Source organism: Vulpes vulpes, chromosome 10, assembly GCF_048418805.1.
Source record: "Vulpes vulpes isolate BD-2025 chromosome 10, VulVul3, whole genome shotgun sequence".
In the NCBI taxonomy this organism is placed as follows: domain Eukaryota; kingdom Metazoa; phylum Chordata; class Mammalia; order Carnivora; family Canidae; genus Vulpes; species Vulpes vulpes.
The window spans coordinates 25,028,402-25,047,641 of NC_132789.1; the positions used below are offsets into that span (position 1 = coordinate 25,028,402).

The window sequence follows — 19,240 nt, forward strand, 5'->3', positions numbered from 1 at the left end:
TTTGCTGAAGTGGTGTGCCTGGCACCCATGCCCACCCAGGGAAATGAGGTGCTCCCCCTCCACCAGCACTTGGGCCTCTTTCTGACCTGTTCCACACACCCAGCTCCACAGGGCCTGGCAAGCTGCTGAGGCCAGCAGCCAGGTGGACCGGCACCCCGGTGTGAGGACTCCTTCCTTGGTCAGCAAACGGGCAGCAGGATCTGAGACTAACTTGACTGGGCACCATGGCTGAGCTTGGGGCTGTGGGAAAGCCAAGGAGGACATGGGATAGGGATTTTGAGGGAGGGGTGGCTCAGAGTGGCCCGAGCTCTGGGACAAGGAGCTGGGGTCCGGGTCTGGGTCTGCTGCCTCTGGCCATGTGACCTCAGAGCCTGTTTCACCAGGACTCCTATACGCATCTGGAACATTTCTGACGTGCCCAGAAGAGTACTCTGCCCACCACCCTACACCACTACTATTTCCTGTACCCACCGGGGCAAACTCTAGTCGGCCTTTGGAGTGGGTGGTCATGTGTCTGCCATCAGGGCCCCCACCCTGGGGTCTGCAGTGGTGAGAGAGGAGCAGGGGCCAGGGACAAGGCTGCTGGGGGATCCTGGGTGGTAAAGGCTTGGCTCCAAGTCACAAGCCAGGGAGCAGCAGAGTTGGGCCTGTCCTCATCCCCAAATTGCATGAGCTTCAGTGAATGCAGCCCCACACCAGCTGGTGAGCCTCAAAGATCCAGAATTTACAAACTAAAGAGCCCTGGCCTGTGGCTGCCTTGGGTGCAGCCTCTCTATGTCTCCAGAGCCTGATAAATGCATAAGGAGATTTCTCTACTCCCGCTCCAACCTGTGCCAGGTCACCTGCCTGTATAAATCCCTGCCCCTCCTGGAGAAGCGGGTTACAGTGGCTTAGGTGTGGCCAGGAGGGACCTTTCAGGGAGAGTGGGGAAGCTCCTGAATCTGAGAGGGAGTGAATACACCTCCTCCCCAGAGCCTGGCAGGGGAGCTGCTGGAAACTGAGCTTCAGTTTCCTCATATGTCAATGGGAGATGTTGCCACTCCTCCGACCTTGAGGATTGTGCTGGGCCAAGGCAGACAGGGACCTGTGAGAGCAGATATTACTGTTCTGTCTCACAGGACACAGGCTCAGAGGGGCAGCATGGCCTGCACAGAAGCGCAGGCCTGATAACAAGTCCTTTGACTCTACTTTGCTGGTTTCCTTGGGCCTCCATCACATCTGCAGAATGGTGTGGGGGGGGGGGGCACTCCTCATGGGTGCTGGGAGGGGAGATGAGAGGAGGGAAGGCGCAAGGGGGAAGGCTGAGGCGCGGGGTGCTGCTGGGGCCTGCCAGGCAGCCTGCCCTCTGGGGCCCCGACTGGGGCCCTTCCCCGCAAGAGCCTGCCCCCTCTAGTGAGGCACCTTCCATCTGTTCTCCCAAGAGGCCCCAACACCCAGCCCTTAGCAGGGTGTCCACTCCAGCAAATGTCTGGAGCAGCTGTTGAGTTTGGGGGTTCCATGGGACAAAGAGAAACAGGCATGGTCACTAGAGAAGCTGACGTGTAGACATGAGATTGTGGGGAGTGGAGGGGTGAGTGAGGGGACCTGACCGAGCTGGCACAAGTGCCCTCCCGGGGCGGGGGACTGGTCAGAGCAGCGGGGTGAGCCGGTGGGCAGCTGCCGATGCCTGCGGGGTACCCCCCCACCCCGCACGAGTGTCTAGAGAGCACTCCTCGGCCTGGCACTCCACATCACCTTCCTGCCTCTTTCCTCCCAAGAGCCCTCAGGACAGGGCTGCATTGTCCTTGTGGCATGGATGAGGGGCGGTGTGCCTCTCCTTCCAGGAGAGCACGACTCCAACCCCTGGGGTCAGGCAGGGGTCAGACAGCATGTGATGTGTGGAGCTGAGCAGAGCAGTGGGTGCCACAGGGCGTGGGGAGTGCTGGGGGCAGGGCCTGGGTGCCCGGTGGGCCGAGGAAGCCTGGCCCTTCACACTGAGTTAAAGGAGGCTGGGAGGGGCAAATCCAGGGGTCCCTGGCTCGGACCTCACTGCCTTCTGGGGACAGCTGAGCCGGGCCCTCCCTGACGACAGGGGCAGAATGACAACCCCTCCTTCCTAAGAGTGTAGTGGAACCACTACGGACCTGGGAAGCTGGAAAGAACCTGGGTGTCAGTAGGCCACAAGTTTGAAGGGGAACCTTACTTAAAAAGCAGATACAGACTTTGAGGTAACCTCGTGGAAAGGTCCAGTCTCATTTCCTGGCCAGACAAGACCTTTACCTCTCAAAGCCAAGAAGGGTAGCTGAATGTGGCTTTCCTTCCTTCCATGCCAAGGACAGGGACTGGCCCCAGAGCTGCATATACCTCGGGTTCTCATGGGGACAGGTTGGGACAGACCTCAGGTCCAGCACCCTGAGGATGCAGCAGCTGAACTCAGGCCCCGGCCGTCTGAAAACCTAGCATCTGCCAGCCACAGCCCGGGCTTGGCACTCTCAGATGGCATCCTGACTGTGGGATGCCGCCCAGGGCAGATGCCTGTCCCCAGGCTGGCTCTGAGAAAGCCAAAGAGTCCCCATGTCCCCACAGAAGCCGAAAGGGCAGCAGAAGTGTTTCTGAGCACCCCTACTAGGGGGGGTGAGAGCACCCCAGGCCCTTCCTCACTGACTGGCAGGTGGGGTGTGGGGCAGACAGGCCCCTGCCCCAGGCCCTGTGCTCACCAGCCACCGCTCCCCCGACCCAGGCCTGCAGAGACTTCTTGGAACTAGCAGAGACACACAGCCGGAAATGGCAGCGCGCCCTGCAGTATGAGCAAGAACAGCGCATCCACCTGGAGGAGACCATTGAGCAGCTAGCCAAACAGCACAACAGTCTCGAGCGCGCCTTCCGCAGCGCCCCCGGCCGGACCGCCAACCCCACCAAGAGCTTCAGCGAAGGTGAGTGGGTGACGGCCACCCAGCCTGGGCCCCATGCTCAGGGCTGCTTGGCCTCTGTTCGTCCAACCTATGCTCTGTCTACTCCTCGTTTTTTGGGGGTTTTTAAAGATTTTATTTATTCGTGAGAGACGCAGAGGCAGAGGAAGCAGCAGGCTCCTTGTGGGGAGCCCAATGCAGGACTCGATCCCAGGACCCCGGGATCACACCCTGAGCCACCCAGGCGCCCCGTCTACTCCTTCGGCCAGCTGACTCTGCTTACGCAGCCTCTGCCCCGATGCACATACCTCTTAACGTGCCTGCATCTGGGCCCGCCTGCGTGCTTGTGTTTCCCACACTCACCACCAAAGGGCAATTATCTCCCTACATTTAGGCTCCAGTTCTCACAAGAAAAGTCCAGGGAGCCTAACTCCCTCTGTGGCAGGGCTGCCCCGGTGCCAGGTGGCGGCCCACCTAGCCTTGGGCAGGGGGTGACAGGCCCATCAGAAAGGGAAGCGAGGCCCCAGAGAGACTGACCAGCATGTTGAGGAATCGGGGGAGGCTTCCAGGAGGGAGGCCTCTGAGCCAGAGCGCTGAGCAGGACGCTCATTCAAGGAAGGGGAGCGAGGGCAGCCATAGCCAGGTTAATGCAGACCAGGTGACTGGATGACTGGAGTGGGGAGGGGACAAGGGGGCCTTGGGAGGCAGGATCCAAAGCGGGGGGCACCATTTGGGCTCTGGACTTCCTCAGGCAAGTGAGTGAGTTCACAGAGCTGTAAACTGAGGCAGCGGTTTCGTGTGTGTCTCTAGGAAGCCTCTTAACTCCCAAAGGAGAAGACAGTGAGGAAGATGAAGATACTGAGTACTTCGACGCCATGGAAGACTCTACATCCTTCATTACCGTGATCACTGAGGCCAAGGAGGACAGGTGCGCTCTCCAGGCAGGGCCGGCCGCCCAGAAGGAGCCTCTCCCCCGTGGTTAGCCTTTCTCGCCTCCTTCTTCTTAGGCTCCACATACTCTCTGCACTTGGGGTTTCAAGTCTTGCTTCACGTCATATTTTGATTCAATTTATCCTCTTCTTCCTTACATCCAGAATGCCCACAGAGAATTTGAATCAGGGTGTGACTTTAAGTGGAGGTGGAAGCCAGGCCTTGGTGGGATCCAGTCAGCCACCTGGCTGGGGCCGGGGCCTGGAAGGCCTGGAAGGCACTGCGCCTTCTTGCCTCAGAGCTGGGGCAGTCCCCACCACTCCCTCCACCACTCCCTCCACCACGCCAGCATTCCTGAACATACAGGACATGCAGGACGTTCCTCTTATTTTCTATTTCTAAGCCTTTCACTTTTTTCATAAAAGCCTCCTCTTTTAGGATGCTTCTAGATACACATTAGAACATAGTGGTAACTGGGACATTGTTGTCAGACTCTGGGATCCTCAGGAAGTGCCCATGGGTGGGACCATGCAGCTGGGGGCCAGACCCACAATAGGGAAGAGCTGGAGACCTGGGTGGCGGGCTGGGTCAGAAGGCAGCACCCTGGGGCTTTGTGGAGATTTGCTCTACTTAGGAGTTGCCTCATTAGACTCTTCTCATTACTTTGCTCAGGCCCTAACAGTAGAAGGGTGGTGAGTGGCAGCCCTGAGGGACACAGAAGTGGCCGATGGCCCCACCAGTGTCTGGGGCCCCTGCCATGGCCTGGGGAGGAGCTGCTGCTCCTGGGAACGGTGACATAACTGCCCACTGCCACCTTCACCCATGGGGCCAAGCAGAGTCAGAGCCTCTCATGCTCACCTGTGGGTACACCCTGAGGCAGGGCACTCAGCCCCTCATGGACAAGGGACTACAGGCTTCCCAGTGGCTTTACCCCTCCCCTCCCCCCCTACATCTGTTCTGCTGTCCATCACAACCCACACTGCCTTCTGTGGGCTCCCTGAAGCCCAGTCCGGGGGGTTGTGGGGAGAGGCCGATTAAAACCCCTGGCCACACATTTTTGGCCTCTATGGACTGACGGGAGATGTCCCCTTGGAGAAGCAGCCCTGGGGTGGGGCGCCCCTTGCACCTCATGAGGGGTCTGGCTAGGTCCCCAGGACGCCTCAGGATTTGTAAATAACTTGCCTCCCCTTTTGTGTTTCTTCCAGAAAAGCAGAGGGTGGGACCACAGGCTCAGTGGACTGGACCTCATCAGACAATGTAAGTGAGGGGAGACCCCAAGGGTGTCCGGAGGGCAGGCTGGCACCGTGGCTCTGGGCCCCTGGGGGTGGCCTCGGTGCCCTGGCTGCACACACCCTGGTCTGACCGATCGGGCAATCAGCCTGCTGCTGCGCCAGCAACTCGCCAGTGGCCAGCTCGGTCCTCGGACTGCACTGGGTGGAGGTAGGGCCAGGGCTGGAGGGCTGGAGGGGCGCCCTGGCCTCCGTTAGCAGCCACATTCTCTCTGGCAGGTGCTAGATGGCGCCTCGCTTGTGCCCAAGGGCCCCCCCAAAGTCAAGAGGCGTGTCCGCATTCCTGACAAACCCAACTACAGCCTTAATCTCTGGAGCATCATGAAGAACTGCATCGGCCGGGAGCTCTCCAAGATCCCCATGCCGGTACGGGCTGGAGCCGGCAGCCGCAGCAGGCTCCGCGGGCTCTTGGTGTGTGTGGGGGAGAGGTCATGGCCTCTGAGAAGTATAAGCAGCCCAGGTGTTATTTTCTTAATGACACCAGAGGAGCATGTAACAAATGATCAAATCGTGTTCAACGACGTTGCCAAAATCCCCCTAAGAACAGAGGTTTCAGTCTCTGAGGGAAGGAGCTAAGGGGGGACGTGGGGACCCCCAGAGAGCACCTCTGTCCCTGGCAGGGCTTCATAGTATCCTGGCTGGCCCAACCTCGTAGAAGGAGGCAGCAGGGCTGGGCCGTCCCCTGTGCCCAGAGTGGTGTCTGGTGCCCATGCCAGTGAGGTCACAAAATGAGGGTAGAGCTGGCATCCTCGTGCCACCAGGCTGAAATGGCATCTCTGGGGAGGAAGAGCTTTGGGTTCCGGCCAGACTTGGTTTCACTGTGTGCCCTGGGGCCAAGCCCCGTCACGACTATGGCCTGTGTGTCCACATCTGCAAAACGGGGAGGGTCACAGAGGCCACACAACAGTGACTGGGTGGACGAGAGAACACAGGGCCGTCCCTGTCCGAGGCCAGGATGGGGGGCCACCTACAGGAACTTTACCAGAAACCCAGCAGAACAGCTCAGAAGGAAGACCCCCTCATCTACCCACCCATCCACTCACTGACTCTGACTCTGCTGACCAAGTCAGAAACCCTGGCGTCTGTGGCATTCCCATCCTCGGAGGGGAGAGTGACAGTAACCACCAGCGCCAGGGTACGAGATAGAGCAGGTCAGAAAGCGGTGAGGCTGTGGAGAAACTGAGGCCGGAGGCGCTGGGGAGGAGCGTGCAGGGAGCAGTGGGTTTGAACAGGGCTTTAGAGCAGAGGAAACTCACGGTGAAAGCGTCCCCAGCAGCGGTGCCCACGGACACCTGAGCAAGTGAGGGTGCCTGCCGACCTGGGGCCCGGGGGTCCGGGGGTCCGCACCGGAGCCGCGCCTGACCGCTGCCTGTCCGCAGGTCAACTTTAACGAGCCCCTGTCCATGCTCCAGCGGCTGACGGAGGACCTGGAGTACCACCACCTGCTGGACAAGGCGGTGCACTGCACCAGCTCGGTGGAGCAGATGTGCCTGGTGGCCGCCTTCTCCGTGTCCTCCTACTCCACCACTGTGCACCGCATCGCCAAGCCCTTCAACCCCATGCTGGGGGAGACCTTTGAGCTGGACCGCCTCGATGACATGGGCCTGCGCTCCCTCTGTGAGCAGGTGAGCTCGACTCACGCTCCGCTGATCCACTCCAGCCAGGCCCACGCCCGCGGGGCCGAGCCAGTCAGCAGCTGGGCCTCCTGCAGCAGGGGCAGGTCCCGGGACACGCTACCTGTCCCAGGACAGAGTCAGGGCTGGTGTGCAGGGCAGGGGAGGCCCCTCTCCTTGCTAGGAACCATGCAGCTATCAAGGGATATGTGTCTGGTGCTGTCGGGCCGTTCAGGTGGACCAGAGTGGGGGAGGTGGCAGGCAGAGGGGAGCCTGGTCGGTGATGGCTTAGAGTGTGAGGAGCTCCTGGGGTCCAGAGGTCCTGCCGTGGGGGGGGGGGGCAGGTCAGCTTGCCCTTATTCCTTCTCCATGCCTTCCCTACAGAGATGCGTATTCTCACGGGGCGGAGCCAAAACTGGGCCCTGAGGTCTGGGAGCCTCAGCAGTGGCATCTCAGCCTGAGCTTTGGCGCCCTTGTCTGAAAAGGGGTGACTCTGTTGGTGCCTCCCCCGCTGCTGGGAGGACCCAAGTGGGTGCTGCATGAAGGCATCCAACATAGAGCTTCCCAAGTGGGCTGCTGGACATCAGCTGTGGGCCAGTCACTGTTCTGGGCTTGGGACGGAGCTCAGAAAGCAGACATTTCACGGCCAAGTGGCTAGTTTAAAAGGCGTGCTTCGGCTGCAGTGTAGCACTACAGGAGGGTGGTGGCCGTGACACACCAGGGCACATGGGGGGCAGAGCACAGGCTGCTTAGAAAGCAGAGCCTGGGGATCTGCTAACTCTTTAGATGTGGGGTGAAGGAGGAGGGAGGGAGGCAAAAGAAAGCAGCAAGGATGAGCCTGGTGTTCTGGGCCTGAACTCCTGAGTGAATTCTCTTCTTCACCGAACAGAGTTGACCCAGTGCCCCCAAAGCACCAGGTGCTGAGCGGACGGGGTGCCTGTTCTCCTGAGAGGGGCCATGAGGAGCAGGTGCTGTGTGTGTCGGATAGTTCTGGCTCCTTTAGAGAGCTGGCTGAAGTTGAGAGGGAGAAAGGAGCACAGGCCAGAGAGGAAGTGGGCAGGCAGCCTGAGGCCTCCGGTTTCACTGTGTGTGGCAGGTGGAGGAGTCTTGTGACACCTGACTTATTTTATGGGGCCCCCCTGGCTGCCACAGAGAGTAAAGCCTGCAGCCGCTTTGCACCACCCACTCTGGCCTGGTGGGGGATGGGGCGGGTTCTAGATGTATTTTGAAGAAAACACAGCCAGGATTTACTAAGGATTAGAGGAGGAACACAAGAAAGAAGGCCAGGGATGACTCGGAAGCATCTGGTGTGAGCAGCTGTTACGACGTGATCATCAGCCTGAGCAGGAAGCCATGATGCGGACCTCCAGGCATGTGCTTGAGTTTGCCAGTGTGGAGGGCTCTAGGGCACTTAGGCCTTGGCCGTGGGCAACAAGGAGTGGTTGGTGGGTCTGACTTGTGCTTCTGAGGCCAGGGAGGAAGTGAGGTGTCACTTCCGGTGACAGGAGACAATGAGAGATGCAGGTGGGCACGTCAGGCAATCTGGTCAGTCCAAACAGCCACCTGAGTGGAACATCCGGTGGGCAGCTGGAGGGCACAGCTGGGCCCAAGCCTGCCTGAGGCCGAGATCCAGCAGCAAGGTGCCCTGGGGAGTGAGGAAGCTGGGGGGAGGCTGAGCCCTAGGACCCTACCACCAAAAGAGCCATGGAGATGAGGAAGAACAAAGAAGGGGGGAAGCGGATAGGGGAGCACCGGCAGGTGAGGCGGCAGTAAGGGGTGCCCAGTGCCAGAGTGGAGTGGCGAGGGGCAGGGCTGTGCAGAGCTTGCTGCAACACCGTCCACACCCGGGGCAGGCAGGCCGCTGAGGTAGATTCCCGCTCTGGAGCCTTGCTGGCCTGGAGGGAGGAAGGAAGTTAGAATGGCTTCCCTGGCCTGGCCCCCCCGTGCAACACAGCACAGTAGATGCAGCCCTTTGCAGATGAGTGGGGCAGCTAACTAGAGAGTGGGCACAGTAGCCCTCAGCACAGCTTGTCCCAGGGGCCTCCTTGAGGCCAGGCTCTGTTGTCACCCCCATTCAGAGCCCAAGTCCAGCAGAGAGAAGCCTCAACCCTCTTCTCCCAACCACAGCAAACCCAGGACAGCCCCGGCTGGTCCCACTACCACACCCTTGCTTTTTCACTCAAAGCACCATCCTTCCTGGGGGCTGCTATGAGTCTGTGGTCCCTAGAGGAACAGGCAGGCCTGCTCCCAGAGCCAGGGAGCTGGTTGTGCTGAGCACGGGGCAGGCTGTCCCCCCAGCTGGTTGGGGAGCGAGCCTGGGCCCATGTCCAGCAGACGCTCATGTCCTGTGGGTCTGGTCTCAGGTGAGCCACCACCCACCATCAGCTGCACACTACGTGTTCTCCAAGCATGGCTGGAGCCTCTGGCAGGAGATCACCATCTCCAGCAAGTTCCGGGGAAAATACCTGTCCATCATGCCGCTAGGTGAGCTGGAGCCCTGTGCTCTCCAAGGACAGAAAGATGTTCTGGATAAGGGGGAGGGTTTTACCAACCCAGAAGCCAGCTTGGGGCCTCTGTGAGTGACATTAGTCTCTCCGCAAATTGGCTTCCCACCTCCCTGGCCTATGTCCTGTCTCCAGTCTACATGAATACTGCTTCCAGTTGTCAGGACCCTGGGACTGTGGGCAGGCGGGTTGGCTGGGGTCTAGCATGGTGAGCCATGACCTCTGACCCTGTATCTGGCTTCCAGGTGCCATCCACTTAGAATTCCAGGCCAGTGGGAATCACTACGTGTGGAGGAAGAGCACCTCGACTGTGCATAACATCATTGTGGGCAAGCTCTGGATCGACCAGGTCAGGAGGGTGCCCTCAGGGAGGGGCATGTGGCCTAGAGGTGGGCCGCTGATGACTACCCTCCCTCACCAGACAGGGGATATTGAGATCGTGAACCATAAGACCAAGGACCGGTGCCAGCTAAAGTTCTTGCCCTATAGCTACTTCTCCAAAGAGGTAGCCCGGAAAGTAAGCATGGCCACCCCTTAGGATCTCGACGGGGAGGGGTGCTAGAGTGGGGTGTGTGCCTATGCTGATCCTGCCAATGTCCACAGGTGACAGGAGTGGTGAGTGACAGTCAGGGCAAAGCCCACTATGTGCTGTCAGGCTCGTGGGATGAACAGATGGAGTGCGCCAAGATCGTGCAAAGCAGCCCCAGCAGCCCCAGCTCGGATGGGAAGCAGAAGACAGTGTACCAGACGCTGCCAGCCAAGCTGCTGTGGAAGAAGTACCCACTGCCGTGAGTGGGGCTGCAGGGCGGGTAGAGAGCAGGCAGGGAGCAGAAGCTGGAGGCAAGGGGATAGAGGGCAGGCAGGGGATAGCATCCAGCCAGACAAGAGATGAGTGGCAGACACTGGGGTGGAGACGGAGGTTCTGTCCACATGTAGGCAGAGGCCGTGTTCTGCAGCTGACACCCCCGTGAGGGAGACAGACACCCAGGTATAAGTAAGCATGGCCATATCAAGTGGTAGCAAGTCCTGTGAAGGCTTTAAACCGGCTGGTAAGGACAGAGTCAGTCCCACAGTCCAAGGAACAAAAACCAAATGCAAGAAACAGAAGACTATAAAAAATGGTACGGCAGGTTCCAAAGAGAGCAAAACAGAAGTTTTACAAAGGAAAAATTAAGTAACTGAACTTGAGAACCCCCACTGGGAAGGTTGAATAGAATCCATCAACTGAATATAGGTCAGCTAAAGAGACAAGACCTGGAAAAGACAAAAAAGCTAACAGAGAGAAAGCTCACCACCAGGGCCCCGAGTGAGTCCCTGGAGCAGCAGCCCTGGGAGCCCAGAATCTCAGGAAGACCCCTGGGGTGGCTAGCCACACGTCAGGCTAGTGAGCAGAGTCTAGCATACTTCTAGTCAGAGTCCAGGAGGAAAGAGACCATAGCTGAGGAGCAAACTGCAGGGAATCTTCCACACCAAATCTATAGTAGAAATGCTGAAACTAAGTCAAAGAGGAAGTATGAAGCAGCCAGTTGGAAAAAGACACGTGTGACTTTCTGTGGAGTAGCAGAGTGACAGCTGTGTCTCCTCCACCTCCGCGATGATGGAGACTTGGAGACCGCTGAATGAGACCTTCCACGTGCAGAAAGACTCGCTGACAGCATACAGTCATACACACCCAGCGAGAACACCTTTACAGAATTTTAAAGTATTTTATTTTTAAAGTACTTTATTTTCAGACATATAAAAACTCATGTTGCCACCAGCAGACCCACATTAAAGGATACATCTCCTGTGGAAGGAAAGTGGTCCCAAATGGAAGCACTGAGTTGTATGAATGAAAAAAGAACCAAAACTATGTGAACCTAAGTGAACAGTAACTAAACAGGAATGGTGATGATGTCTTGTGGAATTTAGACTCTAAACATAAAATATAACTATGTGATCACTTAAGTCAGAAGAGGGATAAATGAAAGGAAACTTCTCAAAGGCCTTTGCACTACCCAAGAAGAAGGTCAAGAAGGTATGTTAACTTTTGGCTGTGTGAAGGCTGCTTGTTACAATTCCCAGAATAATCATTACAACAATGTTTAATTGAAATCCCAGAAGAAAAAGAAAGACAAAAAAAACCAAAACAAAACAAAGGAAAAGAAAGAGAAATAATTAAATAATGCAGCTACATTTCCCAGAATAAGAACAAAGAGATGGGAGACCTTGTGTTGAAGGGCCTGTAGGGTTTCAGACACCAGAGGTAAAAGCTTTCACCCAAACCATACTACAGTGAAAATTTAAAATGCCAAGGAGAAGATTCTAATGGCTTCCAGAGAAGAATGCAAGAAGATTACAATGAAGGATAAAGAATCAGCTGACAAATCAGAAAGATCAATATCTTTCAATAGCCAATGTCTGGAGTAATATTTTCAAAGTAGAAGAAAACAAAATTAGAAGGTTAAGATTTTTATCCAGCCAAACTATCATTTAAATGTGAGAACATTAACAACAACAACTGAAAATGTCATCAGGCAAACAACCTCAGAAGGTTTGCCACACAAAACCCACAATGAAAATGGTATTAGAACTTTAAAAAAAAAAAAAAAGAGGGATCCCTGGGTGGCGCAGCGGTTTGGCGCCTGCCTTTGGCCTAGGGCGCGATCCTGGAGACCTGGGATCGAATCCCACGTCGGGCTCCCGGTGCATGGAGCCTGCTTCTCCCTCTGCCTGTGTCTCTGCCTCTCTCTCTATCTCTCTGTGACTATCATAAATAAATAAAAATTAAAAAAAAAAAAGAAAGAAAGAAAGAAAATTGTATTAGAAAAATCATTTTTAAAAAAAGAAAAAGCATTTTATTTATTTGTTTTAGAGAGAGAAGGAATGAGAAAGAGAGTGAGCAGGGGTGGGAGGGGTGATGGTGGAGGGAGGGGAGGCCGAGGAAGAGGCAGAGACAGAGAATCTTAACCAGGCTTCATGCCCAACACTAAGCTGACCCGGGGCTCTATCTCATGATCGGAGATCATGACCTGAGCCAAAACCAAGAGTCCATGCTTAACCAACTGAGCCACCCAGGTGTTCCTAGTACTTTGAAAGGGGGAGAAAACAAATCCAGAAGCTGCTTTACTAAGACCACAGTAGAAGAGAAAAAACTCCCATAATAATCCAGAACTTAAGATGTAGATAATGTTAACATGACAGGGTCTGAGGAGAGTGGAGACGGCATCAAGGAATGCGAAGGATCACTATGTTCTTATTAGAAGGAAGAGACAAATATGTTTAAAATAGTAAGGAAAGATGAAAAGAAAAAAGGACAAATAAAAACAGTAAATCAACACAGTAGGAATAGGCCCAAGCATAACAAGTAAAAACAGGTGAAACTCACTAGTCAAAAAGCAAAATACTGAGTGGATTTTTAAAAATCCAGATACATGCACCTTCTAAGAAATGTCAAAAACAAAGACATGCAGAGGTTGAAAGTAAAAGACATCATGGGAATACCTAACTGAAAAAACTGTAAGAGCTATGTTAATATCAAATAAAATAGACTTTAATAAGACAAAAGCATCATTAGGAATGGAAGAGTTGCTACATGACAAAAGTTTGAGTTCTTCAGAAAATATGAGTTTCACTATGATGTGATGAAACAGCCTCAAAAATACACAAAGCATATATTGATAATAAAGGGAGAAATTGATATATCCATTACCAGGATGGGAGACAGAGAGACTTCATTACACCTTTCCCACTTGTTGATCAGTCAGATGCAGAGCAGGGCTGGGAGGTGAGGGGATCAACAAGCGTCTGAGGAGATCAAAACAGCACAGGATATCTACATACTTACAGTTGTATCAGAGACTTTTTACTTTTTACCCCAGTAGACACCAAATGTATTTGAAGATCTATTGTGTATTGAACCTTAAAGAAAGACTCAACAGAGTTAGAGGGTAGCATACAGACCACATCTACGATAAGACAACTAAGTCAGAAGTTATGAACAAGATGACAGAAAGTCCCCACATGTTTGGAAAAAATTGTTAAGTTGCTAAACAACGCATGGGTAAAATAATAAATTAGAATGAAAAATTTAAAATACCTAAATTGGAGCACCTGGGTGGCTCAGTTAGTTAAGTGTCTGCCTACAGCTCAGGTCATGATCCCAGGGTCCTGGAATCAAGCCCCAAGTCAGGCTCCCTACTTAGCGGGGAACCTGCTTCTCCTCCCTCTGCTTGTTCTCTCTCAAATAAATAAAATCTTATCATAAAATACTTAAAATTTAATGAGAATAGATGTAACAAAGGTGATGCTTCATAGGAAATGGATCGCCTTAAACAGGCACATATATAAGCTCGTTCATTTTGAGACTTTTTTTTTTCTGAGTTTCTAATCTAAGAAATTAGAGAAAGATCAACATATAAACCAGAAGAAAGAAGAAAGACTTAGTATTACAAAGATGTTATGATCTAAAGAGTAGATCAAACAAAATCCCAACAGTGATTTTCATTGCTTGATATTATGATTTTTAAGTTTATACTGAAGAATAGAGAGCCAAAACATGTCTGAAGAACAACAGAGGAATAAGCACTAGCCCTATTCTAGATATCATGACTTATTTTGAAGCTGCAATGGAACAGTGAGCCCAGGGCACTTGGGTGGCTCAGTGTGGTTGAGTGTCTGCCTTTGGCTCAGGGCACGATCCCACAGTCCTGGAATCGAGTCCCACATCGAGCTCCCTGCCTGGAGCCTGCTCCTCCCTCTGCCTACATCTCTGCCTCTCTCTGTGTCTCTCATGAATAAATAAATAAAAATAAAAATAAAGAACAGTGAGCCTGGGAAACAGACCTATGGATGTATATATCTTTGGTATGTAACAAAGGTGATGTGAGATCATGTGGAAAGATGGCATTGTTCCCTAAAAAAAACTAGGAAACTGGTTATCCATATGGAAAAAGATTAACTGAATCTCTCCCTGACATTATAATAGAAATTGACTCTACATAAAAGTCTTAGAAAAAGTATTAAGCCTGATTTGCTGTTAAACAATAAGTTAAACTCTAAGGAGAAAATACTGATGAGTTCTTTTAGACCTTAGGGAAATAGATCTTAAACAAGACACAGAAGAGTACTGATGTACTGAACTATATTAAAATATTTTTTCATTAAAAGAAGTTTTGCTCATTAAGTGACAATTTAAAGTGAAAACACAATATATAAACTTGCAGAAGATAATCATAACACTTAATACCCAACAACAGATCAGTATTGAGAATACATAAAAAAGTATTCGACCACAGTTGAAAATAACTAAAAAAAAGTCAAGAATACCTAATACATGAATAAAGCAAAAGCAATCTGGAAGAAAAAGCCCAAGAGCCATGAGGAAGAATTTCACACAAGAATTAATACATGTGACCAGTCATCATATGAAAATGATCAACATCATTGGTAAACAGGGGAATGCAAATCAAAGCCACATGAGACCATCTTGCCTTCATTCAATTAAAGAAAAATTAAAAACCTGACAGTATCAAGTGTGGAAGAAGATGTAGATCCACGATATCTCCTACACATCGCTGGTGAGAATGTGAATTGGTGCCACCATGTTGAAAAGCAGGTTAGCCTTACCTCCTAAAGAAGCATGCCACGGACGCTATAGCCCAGCAATTCTACTCAAGAGAAATTCCTGCAAATGTACAACAGGAAACATGCATAATATTACTCCAAAGCAAAAACTTGTAAACAACCCAGATCTACCGAACGAATAACTGTGGTATTATTCACAGGAGGCAGTATTACACAGTAATATTCATTCATTGAAACTAATGAACCACAGAAATATGCAACAATATAAATTTTAGTAAATAATAAAAAAAAGTTAGTCCCAGAAGGTTATTACATACATCATGATATTCTTTTTTATACGGTTAAAAACAAGTATGTAAATATATGTACATGAGTACACACACACATACATGCACATTTAATACTATTTAAATATTCAATAAAATTATATTAAAAGGTAAGCAAGGGACTAATGAGCCCAGGAGTCTTTCTGACAGCTGCCTGAGGAGGGGATAGATTGGTGAGTTTTCCATATGGTTAGATGTAGGTTTTGTTAGGATTCTACCTTTTGTTTAGAGGTTCTTCTGGTGGTTAAGTTACATTAATACAAGTGAGGCATGCAAGGACCAATAAAAAGAGGGTGTCACATAAAAGGGATCATGACTAATCCAAAGCTGTACACCTGACATTCAAAAAAGGTGAACAAAAAGGAAAAAAAAAAGATAGACTTAAATCCAATATATCAGTAATTACATTAATTACTCTCATTACAGGTATGAGATTTCAGATAAGTTTTAAAAATCCAACTATACCTGGCTTATGAGAGATACATCTAAGTAAGAAAGTGAGAAAAGACTGGAATAACAAGATGGAAAAAGATATGTTCACAGAAATAACAAACAAAAGCTGCTGTAGCTATATTAATGTTGCAAAACAGACTTTAAAACCAAAGGTAAGACAGGAGCTAAGAGGGACATAATGATAAAGGCTCAATTCACTAAGATGAGCTTTAAATCTGAACGTATCCTGTGCTTACAAAACATAGCCTCAAAATATTAACAGCAAAAGTTGGCAGAAAGACAAGGAGAAAGGGATTAATTTACAACCAAAGTAGGACATTTTAACAAAACCCTCTTAGTAATGGCTAGAAACAAACAAAATAAAGAGTTTAAACCATAGAATCTACTGGACAACTGTAGGAAACATTCTCTGCAGGTACACATGGAACATCTGCAAAAACTGATCATACACCGCGTCTTTCAGCAAATTTCAAAGAACTGAGATTATGCCAGTATATTGTCTGTCTCCAAGGCAATTATACTAGAAATAAAGGTGACTAGTAAAAATCCCCAGATGTTTATAAATTCAAGAAATGTACTTCCAACTAATCCACGGATCTAAGAAGATACCGTGGACATCAGAAAATGTAACTGCATGAAAAAAAAAAAAAAGAAAGAAAATGTAACTGCATGAAGGGGCAGGGACTATAAAGGCAAACTCAGTAAAGCAGAGAAACCTAAAAGAGAGTCAACAAAATTTCACCTTCAACCAATGAAGAGCGTGGAGGCACCTCGCCAGGCCTGCAGAGTGGGGAGGGGCGCGTGTAACCGACCTCACAGATGTGAAGGGAGGACATCGCCAGTCCCAGACGTGATGAGATTAGAAACAACTTCGCACTGATCTAGTTGAAAAACTGGTGGAAATGCGCTAATTCCCAGAGGAGTAGAATGTAGCAAAACTAGAGGCAGGTGCGTGGAGCCGGCGAGGTAGGGCCAGGGTAGGAGGAAGGAGCGAGGCGGGAGCAGCGGGCGGGGCCGCGCGGGGCGGGGCCGGGGCGGGGCCCGTGCAGGTGCAGGCGCTCACCCCCCGCTCACCTTCGCTCACCCCCGCTCACCCCCGCTCACCCCCGCTCACCCCCGCTCACCCCCCGCGCAGGGAGAACGCGGAGAACATGTACTACTTCTCGGAGCTGGCCCTGACCCTCAACGAGCACGAGGAGGGCGTGGCGCCCACCGACAGCCGCCTGCGGCCCGACCAGCGGCTGATGGAGAAGGGGCACTGGGACGAGGCCAACAGCGAGAAGCAGCGGCTGGAGGAGAAACAGCGCGTGTCCAGGCGCCGGAGGCTGGAGGCCTGCTCGCGGGGCTGTGGCGCCGAGGAAGGTGAGGCCGGGCGCAGGCCGAGAGAAGGTACCCTGGGGCTGGGGAGCGGCTCCTTCCTGGAAGGAAGGGAATGGGGGCGCAGAGGGGACAGGGAGGGGGACAGGGAGGCGGGGCATGGGGAAGGGGGTGGACCAGGAAGGAGGCCCCCGCCCACCCCCCCGCCCGCCCATGTGCCCGTCCAGCAGAGAAGGAGGCCGATGTGTACATGCCGCTGTGGTTCGAGAAGAGGCTGGACCCGCTGACCGGGGAGACGGCCTGCATATACAAGGGCGGCTACTGGGAGGCCAAGGAGAGGCAGGACTGGCACATGTGCCCCAACATCTTCTGAGCGCCACCTCTCCTGCAAATACAGGCGCCTGCACAGCCTGGTCCACCTCTTCTTTAATGCACTCAATTTAGTACTCAGTGGCCCTCCCCCCAAACCTTCCCACCCTCGCCTTTTTTTTTAAAACACTTTTTTGGGGCTCCCACTTTGGAAGGAGGAAGTGCTGATCTGCATTCTCTTCAGCCCCCAGGTGCTCCGGGTCACCGGAGCCCCTTCATTGTGGACTTGGGTCCCAGTGGGACCCCAGCTCCCAGTTACCACAACTCAGGCAGGCTGGCCCGAGTCCTGGGCTGCCCCAGTCACCAGCCCCACCCAGGGAGGCACTGGCTCCTCCTGAGGAGCCACTTTTGACTTTTTTAGAAAAAACTATCTCCATTTCTTTCCAGCCAAGACGTTTAGTAAATACTTTTAGTACAACACTTAGCAGACAACTTTCTAAGTGTGCTTTCTTGCCACAAATGTGTCCTGGCAAGAGCCCCTTCTTTTTAAGACATCAGGAAGCCAGACCCCTTTGAGCAGGGAGCATTTTGTAGCTCGACATAGCAGGGCCACGTTTGTGTCACGGCTGCCCAGTCACTGGGAGCACGGACTCCACAGAGAAGGGAACTGGAGGGGCCACCTGGCCCAGGAGACCACAGGTCAGTTGTCTCTGGAGCTACAGCTGCACCCACTGTGGGGGAGGGGGCACTGAGGGGCCCCCACGTAGATTTGAGGGCAACAGCCCCTTGCCTAGCCTTGGCCATGTGAGGGTTGCTCCCTCGCCCCAGAGGCCGGGATGGGCTGGGGGGCAGGGCCTGCAGGTGCTCCCCACCCCAGAACCAGGCCCCAAATCAGCAATAAGAACACTCGGCTCAGCCTGGGCTAGTGCCCCCAGGCACCAGAGACCCAGTGTCCCGCCTCGGCCTCAGGCACCTCCGGAGTGCCCATCTCCACACCCCCTGAACTCCTTATTTGCCTGATTTATATATATATGAGATATATTAATATATAAAAAATAGCTATTTTGCTTAAATTTCTATGGTATGTGAAAGCTAAAAAATGATGAAGACAGGGTGCACTCCTGTCTGAGTTTGGCCCTCCTGTCAGCTGTGCCCCACCCTCTCCTCGGATCCCCTTCCAACGGCTCCTTTCAATTGGTGGGGGGACTGGGCCAGTATGGCCACTGTCCCGGCCCTTCAGAACCCCCACTCCAACCCCTCCCATTTAAGTTTGGTCCTGAAAATTCATCACAGGGTTTTTTTCTGTATACTCCAGGACTGGTTTTGTTTTTATAAGAAAACAAAAGTGAAAACACCAACATATGAAATGCCTTAGGGTGCCCACTCAAGAGGCAGGGCAGGCAGGGTGGGCTGGGTGGCCCCACCAGGCCTGCAAGTAGAGCTGTGCAATGTACCTCTTCTCACACTGTGAGGGAGCACCTTCTGACCGGTAATAAAAACCTTGGATTTGTTGTTTTCCAAGGACCTGTCCCTGAATGTGTCTGTGACTGGGTGGATCAGGGCTGATGCAGAACAGGTGACAGCCTATGAGGCAGCATGGGGGCGGAGCCTGGGGCTTTGTTCTGCTCTCCACTGAGGCACGCAATGGAAAGTTGATCTGAATGGGGAGGGAAAAGAAGAGGGTGGAAGACCTGTTGAGACAGGGTCTGGGACAGGAAGGCTGCAGAAGGCAGAGACAGAACCTAGGGGAAGGCTCACAGCTTTGCCTGGGGCTGTCTGGGGCCAAGCCAAGGCACCCACTGTGCTCTTCTCTCGGAGGGAGCTCACTTTGGTGAGTTCCAGGGTTACTCGGCAACCATGACCTGGAAGGCTTTTGTTGTCCCAGGTTGCTAAGCAACTCAGATCACTAGCTCCCAGGTCTGGCCAAGAGCAGCTGGGCCTGGCCCACTGTGAGGGGGCTTCCCACTGACAGTGCTTCCAGGTGAAGGATGGGGTCGGGGCAGGGCACCACAAGAGCATCGCAGCCAGGCTCCAGTCTCCTGCCCT

General features: G+C 52.6%; 1 protein-coding gene across 8 annotated transcripts in view; it reads left to right on the forward strand.

The window, feature by feature from the left end:
• OSBP2 (oxysterol binding protein 2) overlaps positions 1–18,715 on the forward strand; it is a 193,526-nt gene extending 174,811 nt beyond the window's left edge. For 6 of the 8 annotated variants that reach the window (XM_072723163.1, XM_025985907.2, XM_072723168.1 and 3 more), the window contains 11 exons: positions 2,720–2,912; positions 3,699–3,816; positions 5,024–5,075; positions 5,327–5,473; positions 6,487–6,732; positions 9,084–9,204; positions 9,470–9,573; positions 9,646–9,741; positions 9,828–10,012; positions 16,704–16,930; positions 17,116–18,715. In XM_072723163.1, coding sequence (XP_072579264.1) covers positions 2,720–2,912; positions 3,699–3,816; positions 5,024–5,075; positions 5,327–5,473; positions 6,487–6,732; positions 9,084–9,204; positions 9,470–9,573; positions 9,646–9,741; positions 9,828–10,012; positions 16,704–16,930; positions 17,116–17,258 — 1,632 coding nt within the window. In that variant the 3' untranslated portion in view covers positions 17,259–18,715. Of the gene's footprint in view, positions 1–2,719; positions 2,913–3,698; positions 3,817–5,023; positions 5,076–5,326; positions 5,474–6,486; positions 6,733–9,083; positions 9,205–9,469; positions 9,574–9,645; positions 9,742–9,827; positions 10,013–16,703; positions 16,931–17,112 lie in introns of all 8 variants that reach the window. The other 2 variants (XM_025985906.2, XM_072723164.1) reach the window with 1 other exon arrangement.
• The last annotated feature ends 525 nt before the right edge of the window (positions 18,716–19,240 follow it).